Source organism: Corvus cornix, chromosome 3, assembly GCF_000738735.6.
Source record: "Corvus cornix cornix isolate S_Up_H32 chromosome 3, ASM73873v5, whole genome shotgun sequence".
NCBI lineage: Eukaryota > Metazoa > Chordata > Aves > Passeriformes > Corvidae > Corvus > Corvus cornix.
The window spans coordinates 90,468,734-90,489,210 of NC_047056.1; the positions used below are offsets into that span (position 1 = coordinate 90,468,734).

Here is a 20,477-nt window from a genome sequence, read left to right on the forward strand (position 1 = left end):
GGACAAAGTGGGAGCCCTGCCCTTTCTGAGCAGCACTTGGAGGCCAGAAGTCATCCAGAATGACTCCAGGTGCATCTGTTAAGGCGTCATCAATGAGCTGAGGTTTCTTAACCTTGAGCTGAATACCAGTCTTAAACCTTGTCTTCTGTAGCTTTGGAAGACCTATTCTAAAGGATTTTCAAAAGGAATAGAGATATATAGATGGTATTTTGCTTTTTAAGATTTGTAACTATGTCCATGAGTAGTGTAGTTGTGTGTGACTTGAATGTTCTAGTTTTGTATAAGAATAGTATTTTTAACACAGCAACATTTTTTTTAATCTCTGGGGTATTCTTTATTAGTATCATTTGTTGCCAGTTGATTTGCCAGTTCATCAGAATGCCAGTTCATCAAATATCATTTGATTTGCCAGTTCATCAGAACACTTGATGGAGTTATTTTTTTTCCAAATCTTAATTTCTGTTTTCTAAATAAAAGTAATTTTTCTTTCTTTATTAGTTAATATTATTTGTACTTTATGACCTCTGTCTTTACCGTTAAAGTCCTCTTTGTAAACAGGATTAGATCAAACAACTGGCCACTCCAGCAGCATAAGCATTCATAGTTCAGTTTAAAATCATATTTCTTATCTTTTCATATGAATGAGTTTTATTATAAACAACCCTGCAACAATAAGAAGTAGTATACTAGCAGATTATACTGGAATTTAATAGTTAATGTAAATGACAGTAGAAATGTTAAGCCTATTACTTTACCATAGAAATCCCTAGAGTGAATTCTCATTCAGTTCAGACAATCTCTTGATATATGTAAATCACTACTCTTTCATGAGCTCAAACAAGCCTTCTGGGCTCAACAATTATTTGGTTTATTCCAAGTAAGTTAACTCCACACTTAACTAATTTTATTCTGTAATGATTTACTTGCATTTTATATTTTGCCCTCCCATGGACAATCTCCAGTGGATTGAATTATTTTTTGAAGTAGGAAATCACAATATTTCTACTCATTAAGTGCCAGGCTACTGTTTTATCTATGACAGCCTAGTTTATAGCCCAGGATCAGTTTTGCTATTTCATTTTCTTACTTAGTCAGTCAGCATCAGAAACAATATGGAGAGTCCTAAGTGTTATCTTATGTATTGCTTTTATTGAAATGCATCTGCTGTGTCAATGGAATTCTGTACTCTGTTGTAATTGCTTTGTTTGTGGTATATCTGTGTTAACATTCAGGTCATGCATATGAAGTGATATAGTAAGAAAACTTCATTTGATGAAAGATTCTCAGGGGTTGAGAGTTTTTGCTAGTTGTGGTCTGTTCATGGTTATTCTCCCAGTGGTCATGTCAGCAGCATACAGCAGAAGTTCTAGAATGAATCCTCAGTTTATCTTTACTGAGGAATATTCTTCAGGTGCATCCCACTGGTTTTTGAATCTTCTCAATTTTTTTTTTTTTTGCTAGGCTGGGTATTAATATGTTTCATATCTGCCTTCCAGTAGTGTGAACAATGTGAACAAAGATTTTAATTTCTTCCTGTTTATTTTCTCTATGTCTTGTAAAGTTTAGAGTCATCTGTGTGTTCAGAAGATTGACCACTGTTTCCTTTGTTCTCCTTCCAGCAATCATATTATTTATCTTAGAGCCTTCTCCTGGTTTTTGGGCATTTTTCCATGTCACTGCAGATATACATTATGGAATTACGATGCCACCTCCCTGCTGATTCTTGTTGAAAACTGCTTTTCTGAGTAATTCTTTGTATGAGACGGACCTGCCTTTGTTCAGTTGTCCTCTGTGCCAGAACACCACCTTGTGGAAAACAGAGCTTTAGCTTGCTCGGTTAGAAGGATTAAAAAGGCCTGAAGCTCCAGATCCTTCTCCCTTACTTCTGTGTTCTTTCAGTTACATTTGAGAAGCTCTGGGTAATATTTGCCATTGCTGTTTCTGCCCATGTGAATGACCTTCATGGAATAAAAATCAGAATGCTGAAAGAACCTCAGCACCTTTAGTAGCAGTAGTGAAGCAAAGACAGAGCTTTAAAAAGTGTTTATTTAATTTGTTTACATTTATTGTTACATTAAGGAGATTATACTGCTTTAATTAGGAGTTACTAGGGTTTTCTGTAATGAACCTAAATTTGCAGCTATTTATAGTTGAGAGAAAATGTTTCCATACAGAAATTTGGCATTCAATGTCTCAAGCTAAATGGTTTGGTTTTCCTTTTTCTATTTCTTTTAAAAATACTCTTTGGCTGCATTCTGTTTTGAGGGAGGCAATTTTTTTTGTGGTTTTATATGCTTTTTGTGCTTCCTTGGCAAGGCTTGATACATGGAAAAACAAATTTTCCAGGCTCTTAGTCTTTTATGTCAGCTATTTCCTTTTTGATGTTTAATACATGATGCTCTGGTGGTCATTACTTTTTAACAGAGACCCTGTATTATTCAAGAAGCAGTCACCCCTAAATATTTGCCATAACTACTTTTCATATATTGTTTCATAAAAATGGTTCATATAGTTGAATTTAGGAAATATTTTTTCTGGGAAAAAATTGTATATCTGACATGTTTAGTGGTACTAAAATTGGTACTTGTTTATTTCTACAAAGTTCACAATTTCTCATTAATTTAAAATATAAAAACTGTTTTAAATTTTTCTGTTTATTTCTATTTTCTGATTAGTATCTGTAGGCCATTTGATGCCATACTTGAAGGTGTTGAAATTCTCTAAGTTGGTCTTGTTTGTTCAAAAAATCATTCCTTTTACCCAGGGGTGTGGTGTACATTTGAAATGCTCCAGTTGTTAGAGTTTGGGGAAATCAGTCCTTCAATTCATGAAGCCCAAGTCCTGGTTAAGGTCTGATGCCATCCAAATAGTAAACAGAGAAGTATTTAAACTCTGTCTAAGTTCTTACAGACTTCAGTGTGTTCTGTGCATTTGAAGCTTGACTAGGGAGTGCAGATGGCATTGAGCCTGGCACAGAATATGACTCGTGGCTCAGGCAACTTCTTCAGATGTAATTTAAGTAATATCCAGATATTCTGCAAGTGTGGCACTGTGATCAGAAAACTTCCTAGAAAGTGGAGTCTGCTTTTTCTTCCCAACAGCATTGTCAAGTACGTATTTCTTTCTCTCTTAGAAGAATGTCCCAACAGCTAGTTACCAAGTATTCATTCATAGGACAGGTGAGATTCCTTTACTCCTTGGATTCAGCTTGGGCCACAGAATAGAGGAATTAGCTAGAGTCACTTTAGCAGAAGATGATACATATACTCTTATAGTCTTCAATTTGTTTCTGAGTTCTATCCAGCAGCTATGGACTGTAAAATGTATAGATAGTATACAGGGGCCTGAACCTAAGTATTCTGCCTGTCTTTGACTTGCTTGTTATCTGAGCTTCAGCAATGCAGCACAAGAGAAATTACTAGTTATGCTGGGGAGAAGGATGATCAGAACATAATTTGTGAGATGAATAAGAAACTGGCTGAGGAGGAAATAAGAGATAATCTGGAAAGCAGATTTATTAGACTGGAAAGACATTGCTGGTGGAGTTCCTCCATGTTTTTTCAAAACATCTTTCTTCTATAGCACTAATCCAATTTTTTTTAGATAATATATGTTTGTACTATAATAAGGTAATGATGTTAGTCCAAAAGTTTTCACAAGACAGTATCAAGGTAGTAATATCTGCTGATAATAGAAAGAGAGGAGTCATTTTCAATACAACACTGGATGCCACACAGGAGAAACTGAGTGACATTGAAGATAGGAGAGATCAATGTACCATAAATAAAATTAGATTAAATACAATGCAAAGACTCTTCTGGACTCAGAGCCAAGAAGTTTACTCTAAGCTGTTAGTTCATCAGCTTGAAGGGTGTAAGGATTTGTCAGTCTGTAGTACTGCCTTGAGTTTCCAGTATGTGGGAGTCATTCCCTGTGTGGTTCTCAGTGTTGTTCTCACTCCAAGAACGGTGAACTCAGTTTGGGGCTGAATAGTGAACAGGAAGGCTATAGAGAAAATCAGGGGCTGAAAGGCCTGGACTATGGTTCAAAGAGATTGTATATCTGTAATATCAAAGACAAAAAACAAAAACCAATACTTGAATGCCTTTCTGCAATATCCCCTCCAAACTTTTGACCCCTATGAACTCCAAGAGCTGCAGATATCACCTGATGTGACTGCATCTGTTCTGAAAAGACAGGTACTGCTCTTGATTTCCACAAAAGTTTTGCCACAGTAGGCACTAAATAGAATTTACAAGATTTGGCCTAGAAATTGAACATTTTTGCTCTCAAAGTTTTATTGAAATTTTTCATGCTCTAAATTAAGCTTTGGGTTACATAATCTATTTTAGCTCCCTTTTTATTTTCCAGTCACAGCTTCAGTCACAGCACAGCTGTGGCATTTGTCTTGCAACAAGAAGGATCTGATAATCATGAAATAACCCACATTTATGCCTGTAGTACTGAAGCAGTGCCGTATTTGTGAAAATAAATTAAGAGGAACAATATGCAGCAGATGTGAAGGTTTTACCTTCACATTTAAGTAGGTTTATACTGTCAGTGAGTGTGGGCTTAGCAGGGCCTGACAGAATTTCAACTTACCAGATGTTCCATGTGATCAAATAGATGCTATACAGCTGTTTCCCATTCTTTTCACCAGGCTCAGATAAATACAGTAAATGATCTGAAATATATTTATTGTATTTTGGCAACTCCTGCAGAGAATTGCCCACAGGCCCCAAGAATGCAGGGAGAAATGAAGGGTACTCATAGGCATGCTCATTTTCCATTCCTGAGGAGAAATTAGCAGCCATTTGGTTGAAACAACCCTGATGATACCAGTCAGGGAGGAATAAAATGTGAGTTTGGTTGTTGATGTTGTGAGATGAGTGGCTGTATTTACAGAGTGTCTCCGGTCTGGGGGAGCTGTTACTCCCGTGAGCGGGAGCTGTCTCCCTGTGCTGACAGTGTCGCCCATCCAGTGGTGTTAACTCCTGGGAGAAGTGGGGGTTCAGTGGAGCAGCTGTCCTGCAGGTACCTTGTGCTAATAATCCCAGCTCACGCTTTCAACACGGCAAAGGAGAACTGGTTTGGTTTCTGTCCTCAGTGCAATACAGAAAACAGGGTATTTCCAGAGCTCCTGGCAGGGCTGCCTGTGTCCCTCGTGCCCTCCTGGGCATGGACAGAGTGCCCTAAATTAGCCACGGGGTGTGTTTTTAAGGGCACACAGCCTTTGGGGTTCAATCCAGCCAACTGCTCTGAACTGTTTCAAGACTTAAAAGGCCCAGTTTACATTAACTGCCACACCTGTCAACTTGATTCAATAACAGAGCAGCTAAATAATAAAAAAGGAAGTTTCATTTCCCTTCACCTGCTTTTCTGTTCTCATTTCTCCTTCCTCCCCATCCAGTTCCCCATGCTCTCCTTAGCCCTTTGACCTTACTGCTGCCTTCCTTTCCTCCCGTCCCCATCAGCCTCCTGCCTTTCCATAGCTGCTTGCACACCTGAAAAATTCTTCTTATCTACTAGAAGCTTTCCTTATTCTCCTTTAAATCCTTTTTTAAAACCTTCATCTTCAGCCAGAGAAATAACTTTCATTTTTCATTAATAATCTCTTTAACATTTCTTGACTGCTATGTTATTTTCAGATTTATAGCCAAATCTTGCAAATGTTTACAGAGAAGTACCTGCTAAGTTAAATTGAGAACATTCAGTTATAAGTTTGGAGGACTGGATCGTTCATTGGAAAGATTTTTGAAATGGAAATATTTCTCACTGTTAAACTCAATGTTCATTTACGGTTCTATATACATTTTTAAGAAACCTTTGTGACCTCAAAGGAGCAGGGGAACATTCACTAACTTCTGTTTTTAACTTTTATTCCTTAGGTCAAGGTGTGGAACATGTTCTCACAGATTTTTAAATGCCCTGAGCAAACTTAAAGTTGACAATATGACTTTATACCCAGAATCATATGAAAGGACAAGTACAAGCTGTACCTTTTGATCTTGGTTACCTTAATTGTTTTGTTTTTCAAACAATTTGATTTTTATTTCAGGAACCTCAAGCATTTGGACTTCCTGAGTACATAAAGATTGTAGAAGTTGGGCCAAGGGATGGATTACAAAATGAAAAGGTAACTTTTCTCTTTTTCATGTGTGCTTTGACATGGACGTTAGTGTTATTTTCATTGTGTAGAACATGTACATCCTGCTAATTAGGTTTCTTCCATTTTTTACTATTAAATATATCTATTTCTTTTCGTATTGATAACTTTTCTTTATATTAGAATAAAAGTGTATTCCTATTTACACAGCTTTTAAATCATATAATTTCTTTCTATACTTGGCTACCTAGCCTTTCTGTTACTTAACATTTCTTTTTGCTGGAATTTGTCTTGTCAGTCAATAACATTCTGTCATTACATAATTGGTAAACACTATGAAATGCTGGCTATCTTTGTAACTTGTGTTTCTGCTTCAAGTGCTAGTATAGAAGGAATAGTAAAATAGGTTTTATCATGCTTCCTGCTAAAGAGACACGGGAGAAAAATGTTACTCTTTTGATAGCATTATTTGCCTGAAGGGTGGTAGGGAAGCATGGAAGAAGATTGAAAGAGATTATAGGGTACATGTATTGAAACAGTCATCTATTTCCACAAACTGGAGGATAAGCTCACATAGTCATTGGTACTGATACCAGAAATGTTAGTAGTATTAGCAGAATAGAGTTACTCTGCCTCAGCAGTGGAGCTTTTTTCTCCCATTTTTCTCTGGTCGCACTATTAGTATTTCCTTTGTCACTTCTTGCTAGTTTGGTGTTTGGTTAATAACAAATCATGAGGCCAGATCTATAACCAGTTATATAGAAGTGCTTACTTTTGAGATGGACAGAAAATGGAGTAAGATCATGTATACTGCCTAGTACCTTCCTTATACCTTCCTTATACTTCCTACTGTCAGGAAACAGTAGAGTTACGGTAAAATGTGCAAGTGTAGTTCATTATTGAAAAAAAAGGTATTGATTATGTACAGTTAACATTTCACTTACAAAAGTTTCTTATGTATTAAATACTTTGCTAAAGTATGTCTCCATGTCTATAGGTGATAGTCCCAACGGATATAAAAATTGAGTTAATCAACCAGCTTTCCAAAACAGGCCTGCCTGCAATAGAAGTGACCAGTTTCGTTTCATCCAAATGGGTGCCTCAGGTATGTAAAATTATCTCCATTCAGAACTATTTCAATTTAAATGCCATTCCATTTATTTATGTAACATTCAGTTGTAACTAAAGATTTGGGATGGTGACACATCATTAATATAATTTAATGTTGTTCTCACTTCTTTTCTACCCTTCTAAAACTAGTAGTCATTGATGTAAAAAAGAAAAGTAGTATACGTTATTTTCTTTTTCGCTAAGTGAAATGTAATTTTCCACATTTGGAAATGTGTTTGGAAGATCTAAATTTGGGACTTCTGTATATGTAGTAGCAGTTAGGCACATTACTTATTTTGGAGTTCTAGCACTCTATCAGCAACTACGCTTAAATTTTGATGAATCATAATAATTTGCTCATTATTTTTCCAGAATTAATTTTTACATTTGGTAGAATTCAGCAGAAAACCTAACCTTTCTGGAATTGGCAGCAAAACTGCCTTGGCATTAGAGTGCCATGTTTTCATTTGAGATTTAACACTGCAAATGCAGACTTAGTCCTGAAGTTTACTATTTAGCTCCTGTATGTGCAAATTAATTATTTCCTGCAAATAAGAAAATAAGTCAATACTTGTCTATGTAATTTAAACTATTTTTCAAGAAATTGCAGTCTTGTTTGTACAGAAGAATTTGAATACTTTATATTTGATAAGGAGCATACAAGTTATTTACAAATTAAAGCAAGAAGTTACTTAATTAGAGAAAATACTTCAGTTTTAACAATGTCTATCACATGTTTTACATCTGACAAAGATAAAGTTTGTCCATTTTAAATGGAGAACACATCCCGGGCCTGGACTGTATTCTAGGCTTTTCTCTGAGAAAAATATAGTACGGCCATGCTTATTCATGAGTTAGCAAAGCAAACTGTCCAACACTCTGAGGGACTCCTTTGCTTTATCTCAGTGTTCTCAGGTCACCAGGGAAGAGTCTAGAAGAAGGATAATAGGAAAGGGGAAGAGAAGAGTGACAATGCAGAATTTCTTTGGTGTCAATGGAGGGGCACTGATATCTTGTCTGTTAAAAGGGAATAGGTTAAGTTTTTCCAAGTGCCATCACACTTCGTCAGTTACTGCAACAGAGGATAATGCAGTTTCTTAAATGTTAGAAGAAAAAGCCTAAAGCAAAGGTGTATTTCTTCCTTTCTTGTTTATTTCCTTTTCCTGTGAGCCATTAGTACCAAATTTAGCACAGATTTGTCAGTTTAGAAAAAAATGACCAATCCCTTTTTATCTTAAATTCATGTCTGAATAGTTTGTTTTAATGGCTTGTATTTAAAATGTTTTTTATTTAAAAGATAAGATTGTGTTGCTTTGACAGAGTGCAGTCTTCACTTTGTCTTTTCTTTGCTCTTTCTTTCTTTTTTTTCACAGGTCATGGGAATAGAATTTACAGTTATGTTTAGATTACTCATTCACTTATTTCTGTTTTTAGTATTTTAAATTTTTTATGGTTTCCCATCCACTGTTGTTTTTGGCAAAGATTTTTTTACTGAAAAATCTAAAAGAAAAAGTTCCACAGTGACAAGGTGCCATATAAAACAGGATCCCACACCTATAACATAAATAGCCAAAAATTATAAATACCTACTATTAGGAAGCTTATTTTTAAAGAAATTGGGAAAAGAAATATTTTATTACAATTTAAAATCTTATAATATGCAATATGTGCAAAGATGGGATTTTACTTACAGGAAAAATAACAATGGGACAGATTTAATACATATAATATTATTTGGAACTGGCAGGTTTATACTGTTTGAAAAAGTGTCATTTTGGTTTTCCAGTATATTTTAAGCCAGCTATAATTGTGGAGTGTGAATTTAGTTCCAGCATTTGCCATTTAATTTATCATTTGGTTTCAGACATTCTTCTTTGCCCTGAGAAATGTAGCTATTACTTATATTAAATTAAGGAATGAAAAATTGTTCTTAAAAACCTAAGGTGTTAACAAAGGTTTTTTTGTGAGGTTGTCTGACCAATTTAGTTCATATAGGAGCAAATACAAGAAGTTGTTTTGTGCTATCACTTATTTCCTGATAAGAAATGAATTGTGTCTGGTGATAAAACACGTTTTGTACCATACAGCCATATATAGTAGATGCTGGGCTTAAATTTGAAGAGGAATACATGGATTTTTCTGATATTTTTAATCTATTCATTTTCATAGAAGGAAGCCAGTGACAGGAAGATTCCAGGTTACCAGTAGTATTCTTAGTTAATAATGTGGTATAATTTAATACCATGTATTTAGAATTGTGGTACTGCATAGCTATCAATAAGGTATCTGCTGAAAGTAAGGAGCAGTGAAAGCTCTATAGTTCCTATATCTTCTCATATGGTGCTTCTCAAAATACTTTTCACCAGTGTGGAAAGAAACAGAAATCCAATTTAATAGTGTTTGCTTGAGAGATTTGCTTTTATGAGAGCTCATTTTAAAAGCATTTACAATGCACTATTCTTTTTTTAAAACTCAGAATCTTTAAGACTTGAAATAAGGGGATATGTTTTATTCACTGTATTGTTTTCAGGCATTCACACCATTGAAAAATATTTGTTTTCAACCCACTTCTTTTAAGAAAATGTGGTTGTCTAAATCTTCTGCATTTTATTAAATGAGTAAGTCTTTCATTCATCTTCTTGATTAGTACAGGGAGTATATTTAATCTTGAATGTATGAGAAAAACGTAAGAGTATCTTAAAAAGGCAGATTTTCTTTTGTGAGGGGGGACTAAGGAAAAAAAGTGCTCTGATCTTTGCTATAGTAAAGAAGTATTTTCTTCTTTAGAAAGAAACTTCTAAATATATTAAAAAATTACACTATGCAGACAACTGGATTTTGCTGTATTTTTAAGAAAAGATGTATTTAGTCTTTTCAAATGTTCTGATTACAGTGTTGAGTAATACAAGTTCAGTTATGCTTAACATTGTGAAGTTGCATTCATCAGCATGCTGAAGTTGTCAAGATTTGTATGTTTTTTTTACTCTGTTAGTTCCATCTATTGAGTCCAGTGAAGCAAAGTTAAAGTTGCTGTAACAATTCATGTGAACAGCATGATCATGTCTGTCAATTTGTAATGCAAATTATATTTTTACAGATACACACAAAGGAACACTGTAGAAGTCGTAACCCCAGTTCTATATTCATGTAGATCTCAAAAGATTACAATGCAAATAGTCAAAAGTAAAGAAATTAAAAAAGAGTATTTGTACAAAATCAGTTTAACCCCCTTGTTGTTAGACTTTTTGTATGAAATGTAAAAGTAATGAAGGCAAAACCGCAGGCTAAGCCAATTTCTGTTTACATATAAAAAAATCAAAAAATAACTTCTGATCAATACAAATCATTTATATATTTTAGATGGCAGATCACAAAGAAGTAATGAGGGGCATTGAGCGGCATCCTGGAGTCCAGTATCCCGTTCTCACACCTAATCTTCAAGGTTTTCATTCTGCTGTAAGTGCCTTCATAGGTGTTATCCACATTTACCTCTTTTATGTTTCAGACACTTTCAGTTCAGTACCAGAAGCTAGCTATTTAATGTTAGAAATAGGCTATAGTTTTTTTCACTGAAAATGCTCAGTTTTCATTATGAAAAATGGGGAAAATCACAGAGTGATGTTAAACTCTGTGTATTCATATTTTAGTGGAGGCATTGACCAGGAGCTTTGTAAGTTCCTTTAAATGATGTTTGTATATAAAGGGCAAGACAGTTCTTCCTCTTTGTCTTGTTGGCCCTAGAAAAGTTTCTGAAGAGTGTCTTGGTGGAAAGTACTGAAGAAGGATGTGGAAAGACTCATTTAAATGAAAAAGGTTTATAGCAATTCTGGATCTCATTTTGGTTGGGTTTGAAAGTTTAAATTGTTTCAGTTCTTTCAAAATATTCAAAATTATAGACTCAAAGTGTTTAAAAGTGTGAAAATTGAGCAGTTCAGTCTTCTCAAAATATACACATGTCCAGTCAAATCTTTACACTTTTTTTGTTTTTTGAAAATTTTTGATGCTTCTGGTTTTGTCTTGATGTAGGACAAACTGTATTTGGAAAGCACACTACTTGGTGGATATTTGTGGTCTAGTCTATCATTCAGTTCCTATACCGAAATATCTGTTAAAACAGAATCCTGTGCATAGTTGACTTAACTATCAACAGTCATATTATAGTGCCACAACTTCGTCTCAATGGTAGCTTGTATGAGTTGAATTAATTGTGCTTTAATGCTATACTGTATTTAGTGATATAATGAAGGGAAAACAATGAAAAAAATAGTTGTAAATGACTCCTGTATTCTTCCTTGCTGATATTTTCCCTCTGTTTGAAAGACTATTTGTCCCTGTAAGGGTTGTTGAATTTTAGACATTATCCTGCAGAGGCAGAGAGTAAAGGCAAAAGCTCCATACTTTTTCATTGAACAAGAGTATTATTCTGACTGGAGAGTGAGAATTAGTTAATTATTCTCCTAAGCTTAAATGTTTTCCTCTCCTATCAGTTGGCTTTCAGCCTTCTAGTTTGCCTCGTTAGTTGATTTACTGAGGTTCTGTGGTACTGAAAACAAGCTCGGGATAATTGCCCCTTCAGTGAAGTCACCACATTTACACATTTTCTAGACTTGTGTTTGCTCTGAGACTTCTCTCAGCAGACTCTCATGTACACATTTTCCATATTATCCATATCTACTGTGACACCAAGACCAATGGAGCCCTTGATCCTAGAGTTGGCTCTAACAAGGAAATCCCTGTTGGTTATTGTTGCTGCTCTAGACATATGCACACAGAGAGCTTTCCCAAGCATGAGAATGACTTCCTGGTATGCAAGAGGAACAGACATTGTGAGAGTTGTTATATGATCTTTTCCTTTTCTAAGAAGATGAATATAAATATCAATCATTTTTGTTTGTATAGTTGGTCCATGTGATTTCCTACATCTTATTACCTTTATCATTCATCATTTTAAAAACATGTTTAACTAATTGCAAAGAAAAGGAAGAAAATATGCAATGATCTCAAAATTTGATTCAATCTGTCTATATGTGATAGCTTAGAAAAAATGGAATTAAAGTTAGATTTTAGATATGGATGGTATACTTAATGTACTTTAAAATTTTAGAATGTTGTACAGAATTAAATGCTTAATCTAATACTTTAATATAGTGTGATGATTTTGTTTTCTTGAAATGTATTTTTTAGATCGCAGCAGGAGCTACAGAAGTCTCAGTATTTGGTGCAGCATCTGAATCTTTTAGCAAAATGAATATTAACTGTTCAATTGAAGAAAGCATAGAAAAGTTTGAAGCAGTCACTAAATCTGCAAGGAATATGAATATTCCAGTGCGTGGGTAAATATACAGATTCTGAAGTAATACAGAGTTATTTGAGTCATTGTTACAGGGGTAGTTTGGTACCAGTAGGAAAGTTTATTACCAAATTTTCACATTGTAGATGAATTGTAATAATAGTCTTTACTGAGATTTTTTATTTTTAAGATTGAATAAGTTTAGTTATTACTGCAATTTTAACTACTGATGGTGACTCTTTTGCTGTGGAAATTGAAAAAAGAAAGCTGTGTTTATGAGATAACTATTTTATTATACAAATTTATATTTACTACCGCAGATGACAGAATAAAATTTCTTTTGTGCTGTTCAAAATTCGTAACACTTGCTGGAACTTTAAAAATTGCCCTACAAATTTTTATTTTATTGTAGAATTCATAATATATCACTTCATACATTTGTAGCATCAAGGTATGAAAGTGAGATAACAAATTTACTCCTAAGAAAAATCTCATTCTGTATATAAGTTATCTTGAAAACCTAGGCACTGAAAATTTTGAGTCTCCAGTGCATGAAACTCTAGAATTGTCCAGCATTTATTTTTTAGTTTAAAATTATCCTGAATGGTACTCCCTCTTGAACAGTACATGTTTTCATTTCCATTTTCTTTTGCATTACAGGTAAGAACTACTTACCTAAGATTATTTGTGAAGGTCCTTGTGAATGCAGAAGGGCTCACATAGATTCAAGGAGAAACTCAACAGTGAGATTCCTTGAGGATTATTAGTAATGTAAACTACATCATGCTTAGAAAATACCTGGACTTGAAAATAGGTGGAGGTAGATACCTCAAAGACTAAGTACTTGAAAACCTGTCTGGGAATAAATACTGGGTTCTCTCTTTGCTCCAGAAATAGTGATGAGGTAATGCTACTGCACACTTCTTTTCACAACAGTGTGTGGTTGTTTGGGCATTTGCCTTGAGAATGGGAAATCTGACTTCTAGTTATACTTCTGCTGCAGAGGATCACAGAACAGCAGTATGGTTTAGGTTGAGAGAGAGCTCTGGAGATTGTCTTGTCCAGCCCAAGGACAAAAAAACTCAACCTGAGTGCTCACAGCCCTGAAAGGCAGTTGTATCCTGGGCTGCATCAAAAGCAGCGTGGCCAGCAGGGCGAGGGAGGGGATTCTGCCCCTGTACTCTGCTCTAATGAGATGTCACGCGGAGTGCTGCATAGAGTTCTGGTTCCCCGCCATAAGAAGGACATGGAACTGTTGGAGCAAGTCCTGCAGAGGGACTGGAGCATGTCACTTACAAGGTCAGGCTGAGGAAGTTGGTGCTGTTCAGCCTGGAGAAGAGGAGGTTTTGTGGAGGCCTCAAAGCAACCTTCCAATATCTGAAGGAGGCTACAGGGAAGCCGGAGAGGGACTCTTTGTCAGGAGCTGTAATGATAGGACAAGGGGGAAAAGCTTCAAGAGTAGGTTTAGAGTAGATATTATGAGGAAATTCTTTACTGTGAGGGTGGTGAGGCACTGGAACAGGTTGCCCAGAGAAGGTGTGGATACTCCATCCCTGGAGGTGTTGTTCAAAGCCAAGTTGGATGGAGCTCTGAGCAACCTGGTCTATTGGAAGGAGGTGTCCCTACCCATGTCAGGAGCGTTGGAACTAGATGATCTCTAAGGTTCCTTTCAATCCAAACCATACTGTGCTTCTATGATTTCCCCCCCCACACAGAGCCAACCAAGGATAGCTCATAAATGCTTGGGTTCCTTTTCCTTAGCCTGGGTATGTTTCAGGAGGAAAATCACCAAATAGGGAAGTAAGGATGTTCATTGTATTAAGAAATAGTAACTTGTACCAGAGTTTAAATACCATTTCCAGCTGCTAATCTGCCAGGTAGAGTCAGGATTTGCCTCCCTGAGCAACTTCTCGTATAAGAGGTCTGTTATTTAAAAGCTCTCTGCTACCACTTTTTGTCACATTTTTTCTAAAACTAAATTCTGACCTGAGATCATAACCAGAAATTTGAGTTCTCCAGGAGGATTAAGCACAGGGATGCCTGAATTTCAGGTCCCAGGCAGGTGTGGTTAAGGGAATAGGCAGTCAATTCAGAAAAACCAGCATGTGTATAGCAACAAACCTTATGCACTTGTGAAGGTTTTTACACTAAACTTCTGTTTTCTGTTTTTTTTCAGATGTCTAGGCATGTCAGGAGATACTTTCTGTTTCATTTCCCTGTATTTAACTAATAATATTCAACCAAATGGTACAACCATCTGGGAAATCCTCAAGGCCTATGTATTGTAGAAGTTTTTTGATTATTTTTTATTATTATTATTTTTATTATTATTATTGATTTTATTTTTATTATTAATTATGGAGGATGTCAGAAAAGGGGCTTTGCAACTTATCCATAAGATGTAAATTGTAGGTGATGAAGAAACCCCTGTAGTGTACTGTGGATTGATTTTCACCTTAAAATATTAACTTGTCTTCTTTGCACTAATTTTCATATGTTTAAAAAAGTGGCAACCTGGTGCTTTTTTCCTCCCACAGATTATGTCTATTGCATTTGTAACATACCAGAAGCAATTATTCTGGCACTGATACACTGATGTGATGGAATTAACTGTTCTCATGGCAGAGTTCTACAACATTCCCAAACATTTATTGTCTACTGTCTGACAAACCATGTGGCTTTTATTTTTCTTCACACAGAAAAAAAAAAAAGGAGAAAGAAGTCGGACGCAGAAAATGGTAGAACAGAAGAATAGCACAGCAAAAAAAAAATTAAAGTAATAATTTAAAGAACAAATCAAAGCAAAGAGTTAAAAGGGAGGAATATCAAGAACCAGGTAGTGAAGCACACAGAACAGTACAGAGATGAAGGGAAAGGAGATAATTGATCTCAGGGAAAATACAGTCAGATTATATTTTGAAAATTCTTACTTTGTGTATCCAGTACAGATATCTTTAATTTCACTGCAATATGCAAACATAAGATAAACTTCATACAGTACATGCAGGAAAATTTTATTGAGTCTGTCATGGCAGGTGCAGTATATTACAGAACACTTCAAGAGAGGACTGCTTAATATCAGATATGCTGCAAAGTGAGCAGATTCAAAGTTGTGAATGAGAATTATGTAAGTGCACTTCAGCTATAGCTTTCTTCCTTAGGCTTACAGGTCTAGGAAAAGTTGTTAATCATTCAGAATTAAATAGCCATTAACAGAATAATTCAATTTGTGGGGTTGTAACCAAGTAAAAGATCCAAATAGAGAGGATATATATATTGAAGAGAAGCTACATTTCTGTGAATGTCACATGTATCTTCATCACGTTATATTAGTTTGAGAATTAATTTATCCAGTAAAAAATAGAGATTGAGCCACAGGAGATAAGATGATGGTTTAATGTTAGACTTTAACAAATCGAAAAGTTTAAGGGAGAACTGCTGGTATTTTTCCAGGGGGATCTAATACAACTCAATAATAAAGTCGCCAATCTGCTAAAAGCCTGCTGATAATCTAAACTGCAGAATGTGGAGCCTTATTTCATAAAAATAACCCTAACTTAGGTAATAATTCTGAGTATTCACTGAACATGGGTTTTCAGTATATGAAAATGTTGAAAAGAAGGTTTTGAGCACTCTAGTAAGTTAGAAGATAAAAGAGAATTGGTTAACACCATACATTTGGATTTTGAGTGCACTTTTAAAAAAATCCATCCCAGGAAGATTTTGAGGAGTAAAAATAGTAATTAATGAGAAATAAAATAATACTATGGATCAGACTCTAGGCGAATATGCTTTAAAGAGAATAATTACCAAGTATTGTGATATTTTGACTCATGTCCCTCCCTGTTCATACTCATTCAGATGCAGTCCTCATGGGTTGCAGAGTTAAAAGACTATGGGAAGCATTGAGACAGAATGATTTCTCAGAAATAATAATCAAAAGGGTTTGCTTAATGCCCATGTACTTCACTGCTTTCTTTAAAGCTCCAGTGTATTTTCTTGAGTAGAATTCTGAAGACCAGAAAAAAATAGCAGAAGCCCGAATATAGAAATACAGAATTCAGAAGTGATGTCTTTTCTTGGTCTTAAAATTAAGAATCAAACACAGTTAGAAGGGAAAAAGGGATTTTACTTTTGTATTTATTTTAAGGATCCTTAGGTGCACCATGTCCAGGTGGAATGTGCCAAAATGCACATCTCAATGCACACACCCGATAGATCAGGTATAACATTATAGGTCTTACTAATTAGCATATCTATCAAAGATTCCTCAGTGAGAGGCTCGAGTGAGCCCCCCTCCCCAATGAACCTTCCCTTTGGATGGGTTCTATTTTAGTTTACAAAATGTGTTCTGGAGAGGACCTTGGTGTCTGGGGCGTTCTGATCCTTAACTACGAGGCTTCTAAGAGAAGGACTTCTTTTTTTTAATAGTACATCTCTCAGCAGTTGAACAAAGGTCTAGGAGGCGGACTTAAAACTTTTAATTAGTTAAAAAATGAAAAAATGCCCTTAAAGATGAAGCATCAGTTTTGAATTCCAAATCCAGGAAGTAAGTAGATCTGTTTACAACATTTCAGCTGCTTGTGAGGGGGGGATTATAGAAGCAGATAGATATTCCAGACAATTCTAGAAAACTAAACCATGATTTTCTCTGGTAGCAACACCCAAGAAAAGCCTACACTACTACAGGGAATTCATTAGTTCTTGAGAGAAAGTAGTTCATTAGTTCCCAAATACTGCAGTACATTTGGAAGACTTCTGGAGTTTTTCATTGTATTTAATGACATAAAACACTGGGTTTATCACCCTCAATGAAAAAAATTAAAAGATAATCAGAAAGTAAAACTTAAACTGAGATTTCACAGAAGTATTCAGTGCAACCATGGTGACTTTTCCCTGGAAATAAAACAATCAGAAAAGAATTAGCTATTAAAGTCTGTTCAAAAGAAGCTGCTTTTAGTGACAGATAAAACAAATGGCATTTTGGTATCCCGATTCCATCAAAAATTTTTAAATGCTGAGAGAGTCAAGGGTTTGTGGCAAGTTTTTTTGATACTCAGTATTTTGACTAGGGCTCATGGTTTGACTGGTTGTTACTCAATTAAAGAAGATTAGTTTCAGGTTTTTTGTTGTGTGGCTATTATTTACTGACAGTAATTATATGTTGTTTATAACTATGGTAACATGAGGCACATCTGAGCATGACCACAAAACAAGTCTGAGCTTGTCATCCTAAATCTTCTTGTAGTTACTAGGGGGAATTAGGCAACCTTCATGCTGTGGTTTACTGTATGTGCTTTTTAAAAGTACTTTTTTTTAAGTTTCATCTTATCCTAAGTGCCATAGGATAAGATGAAACAGTCTCTGGATGGTCCATCCTTTTGGCTGCAAAGGCGTATAGGTCCATCCAGTGTTGGTCATTCTGTAGGTGACCTGTGTAAGGCTAAGGATGATTATCTCATATATTAGAAGTAAGAGCAAATGAATCCCATCCTACCTGTGCATAGGCAAAGGATGAGGACCTTATAATTTGTGTAAATTACAAGAGATGGAAGAAATGTATTAATAGGCTTTGTGCTGCAAGGTATCACAAAATGAAGCTGTTGACTGTACAGAGAAATATTTTTACTCTGTGGACTTAGTTTTTAATCACCCTTTTAGACACTGGCAGATTTAGAGAACCATAGCCAAAACCTGCAGCCCTTCCTCAAGTAAACTCTGAGGAATACACATTTTAAATTCTAATATAAATTTTGTAGGCTAAATATTTTGCTAGAATTACTAAAGTAATAAAAATAATAGTATGCATGAATTGTATTTGTGTTCATTTCAATACAGAGATTGTTTCCTTTCTAAAGTGCTATTATTTTTTAAAGCGTTATTTATTTGCAGGAAATGGATAATTTAGTGCCTTGCCCTAGCTCCTTATTTAAGCAGTTGAAAAATACTTCCAAAAATAATTTTAAGGGGTTTGAATTTTATTTCCTATTTTTACTGGCAATTTACAATTTATGTAGTGAGCATAAATCATTGGCAATCCTTGAATCTTATGAAAAATGCACTCAAACAGTTGAAACTAAACTTTAAGCTTTTGCATGTCTTACTATTACTACAGCTGCGCTAACATTGACTCCATCATCATCCAGAAAATTTATGTTGTCAGCTGTCACATTTAAAATCTGTAGCACAGTCCACAGTTTCCTAAATGTTTACTAAATTAGTTCAAATGTTTATGAAGAATTGAAATGTTGCATATGGTCTTAGAAGTTAGACCATTTATTAGCATCATAAAGGGCTGGGGTTTTGTTGGTTTTTGTTTGGGATTGGTTTTTTGGGTGGTTTTTTTTGGTATATGCATAAAAACTTTAAATAACATCTGGGACACACTCTGTGAAGACACTGAGCCAAATCAGTTATGAACTGTGTGGTCAGCTAATTACTGTTCTGCATGTTTTACATGTAAAGTGACACAAAATAGTGCTGGTTTTAAATTTGCACCTTTTAATGCATAATTCAGGTACTATTAAAAATCAAAAATTATTCAGTGATTAAAAATTAAGTCTAACAGCCAGGGTTGATAAAAAACGGTGGGAAATGGTAATTGGAAGAGTCACTTGGAGTGTCCCTAAAGATATCATGAATGTACATATGAAGAAAATGTTAAGTAAATTCTGATTAAGCTGGTTTCTTCCAAGTTAATGTATTCCATTAAGCTAGATTCTTTTAAGTTAACGTATTCCAAAATTTAAAAAGACACGGGAATGAATTGCAATTAGTACAGTAGAACAGTAAAGGAAGTAACGACTGGGATTTTTCCCCCTTTTCCACAAATGGTGCTTTGGGTCCTCTGACAATGACATAAAATCAGACTACCTCCCTCTGAAACATTCAGTTCTATATAGGACGGCCTTATTCCTAATAAAAAATGAACAGGGGATATAAGCCTGAAATGTTGTAATATTTTTCCTCTACTGAAAAACCACTTCCCCATGGTCAGCAATTAAAAGCTGTATTTATGTCCCAGACCTAAAAAATTTTCATGTGACTAGCCCTTTTAAGGCCATTTGTGCAAATGTGAATGCCTATGCAAATGTTTAGAGGTTCAGCGTTAGAAAAACAGATACAAATGGTTGATGTAGAATACCTCTAGAAGCATTTCCTTTACAAAGCTGCTGCTTCATAAATTAAAGCACATGTAATCACACCTTAGTTCTAAACTGCTCTATGTAATTCCTTTGTTTATGTCCTATGCCTTTTAAGAATGAGTTGTATGGTACAGTTCACCGTACATAAAAGTATTTTGAAACGTATCAATATTTGACTTATATCTGTGTTTGTACAGAATTCAAATGCTGATTGATATACTTGAAATATAGCAATATTTCTTCCGTGAAAAATAGGTAAAAAACAAACAGTGGTGTGTATTATTATTATTATTATTATTATTACTACTATTATTATTATTATTGTCATTACCACCTCTTATATTATACTATAACAAAACTAACAGGTTGCAACATATGTAATTCCTTGTTGCTTATAGGAAATAATTATTGATTCACTTTGATGCTAATACACATATTAAACAAAATATAATCAAGACTTAAAGAATTGATTTTGTCTTGTGCTAATGATATCTGGATTTATTTTGAAAAAAAAAAGACATGGAAGAACATTTTTTTTTTTATTTTAATATACTTGTAACAATTGGTTTTGGAAACGAATAGTGAACTCTGTTTTGTTTATAAAGACACATCCTGATTATCCAGAACTTCTGATTATCAAGATAATAAGAATTTATAACTCAGTTCAACAATGTTCTTTTTTTTTCTTTTGTTACAGTCCATCCTGAATAACTTGAGAATTTTTGATATGTAATTAGAAATACCATAAGATAAACTCAACAATTCAGTTTTGCAAAAATACATACAGTTCAAAGCTCTGTGTGTTTTAGGAATACAGACAAACTCA

At 34.9% G+C, this 20,477-nt stretch overlaps 1 protein-coding gene across 2 annotated transcripts in view; it reads left to right on the plus strand.

Annotated features, from left to right (window-relative positions):
• Positions 1-20,477, plus strand: part of HMGCLL1 (3-hydroxymethyl-3-methylglutaryl-CoA lyase like 1) — a 77,872-nt gene that overhangs the window by 15,837 nt on the left and 41,558 nt on the right. For both annotated transcript variants that reach the window (XM_039568754.1, XM_039568753.1), the window contains exons 2-5: positions 6,059-6,136; positions 7,104-7,211; positions 10,577-10,672; positions 12,401-12,549. In XM_039568754.1, coding sequence (XP_039424688.1) covers positions 6,059-6,136; positions 7,104-7,211; positions 10,577-10,672; positions 12,401-12,549 — 431 coding nt within the window. The remainder of the gene's footprint in view (positions 1-6,058; positions 6,137-7,103; positions 7,212-10,576; positions 10,673-12,400; positions 12,550-20,477) is intronic.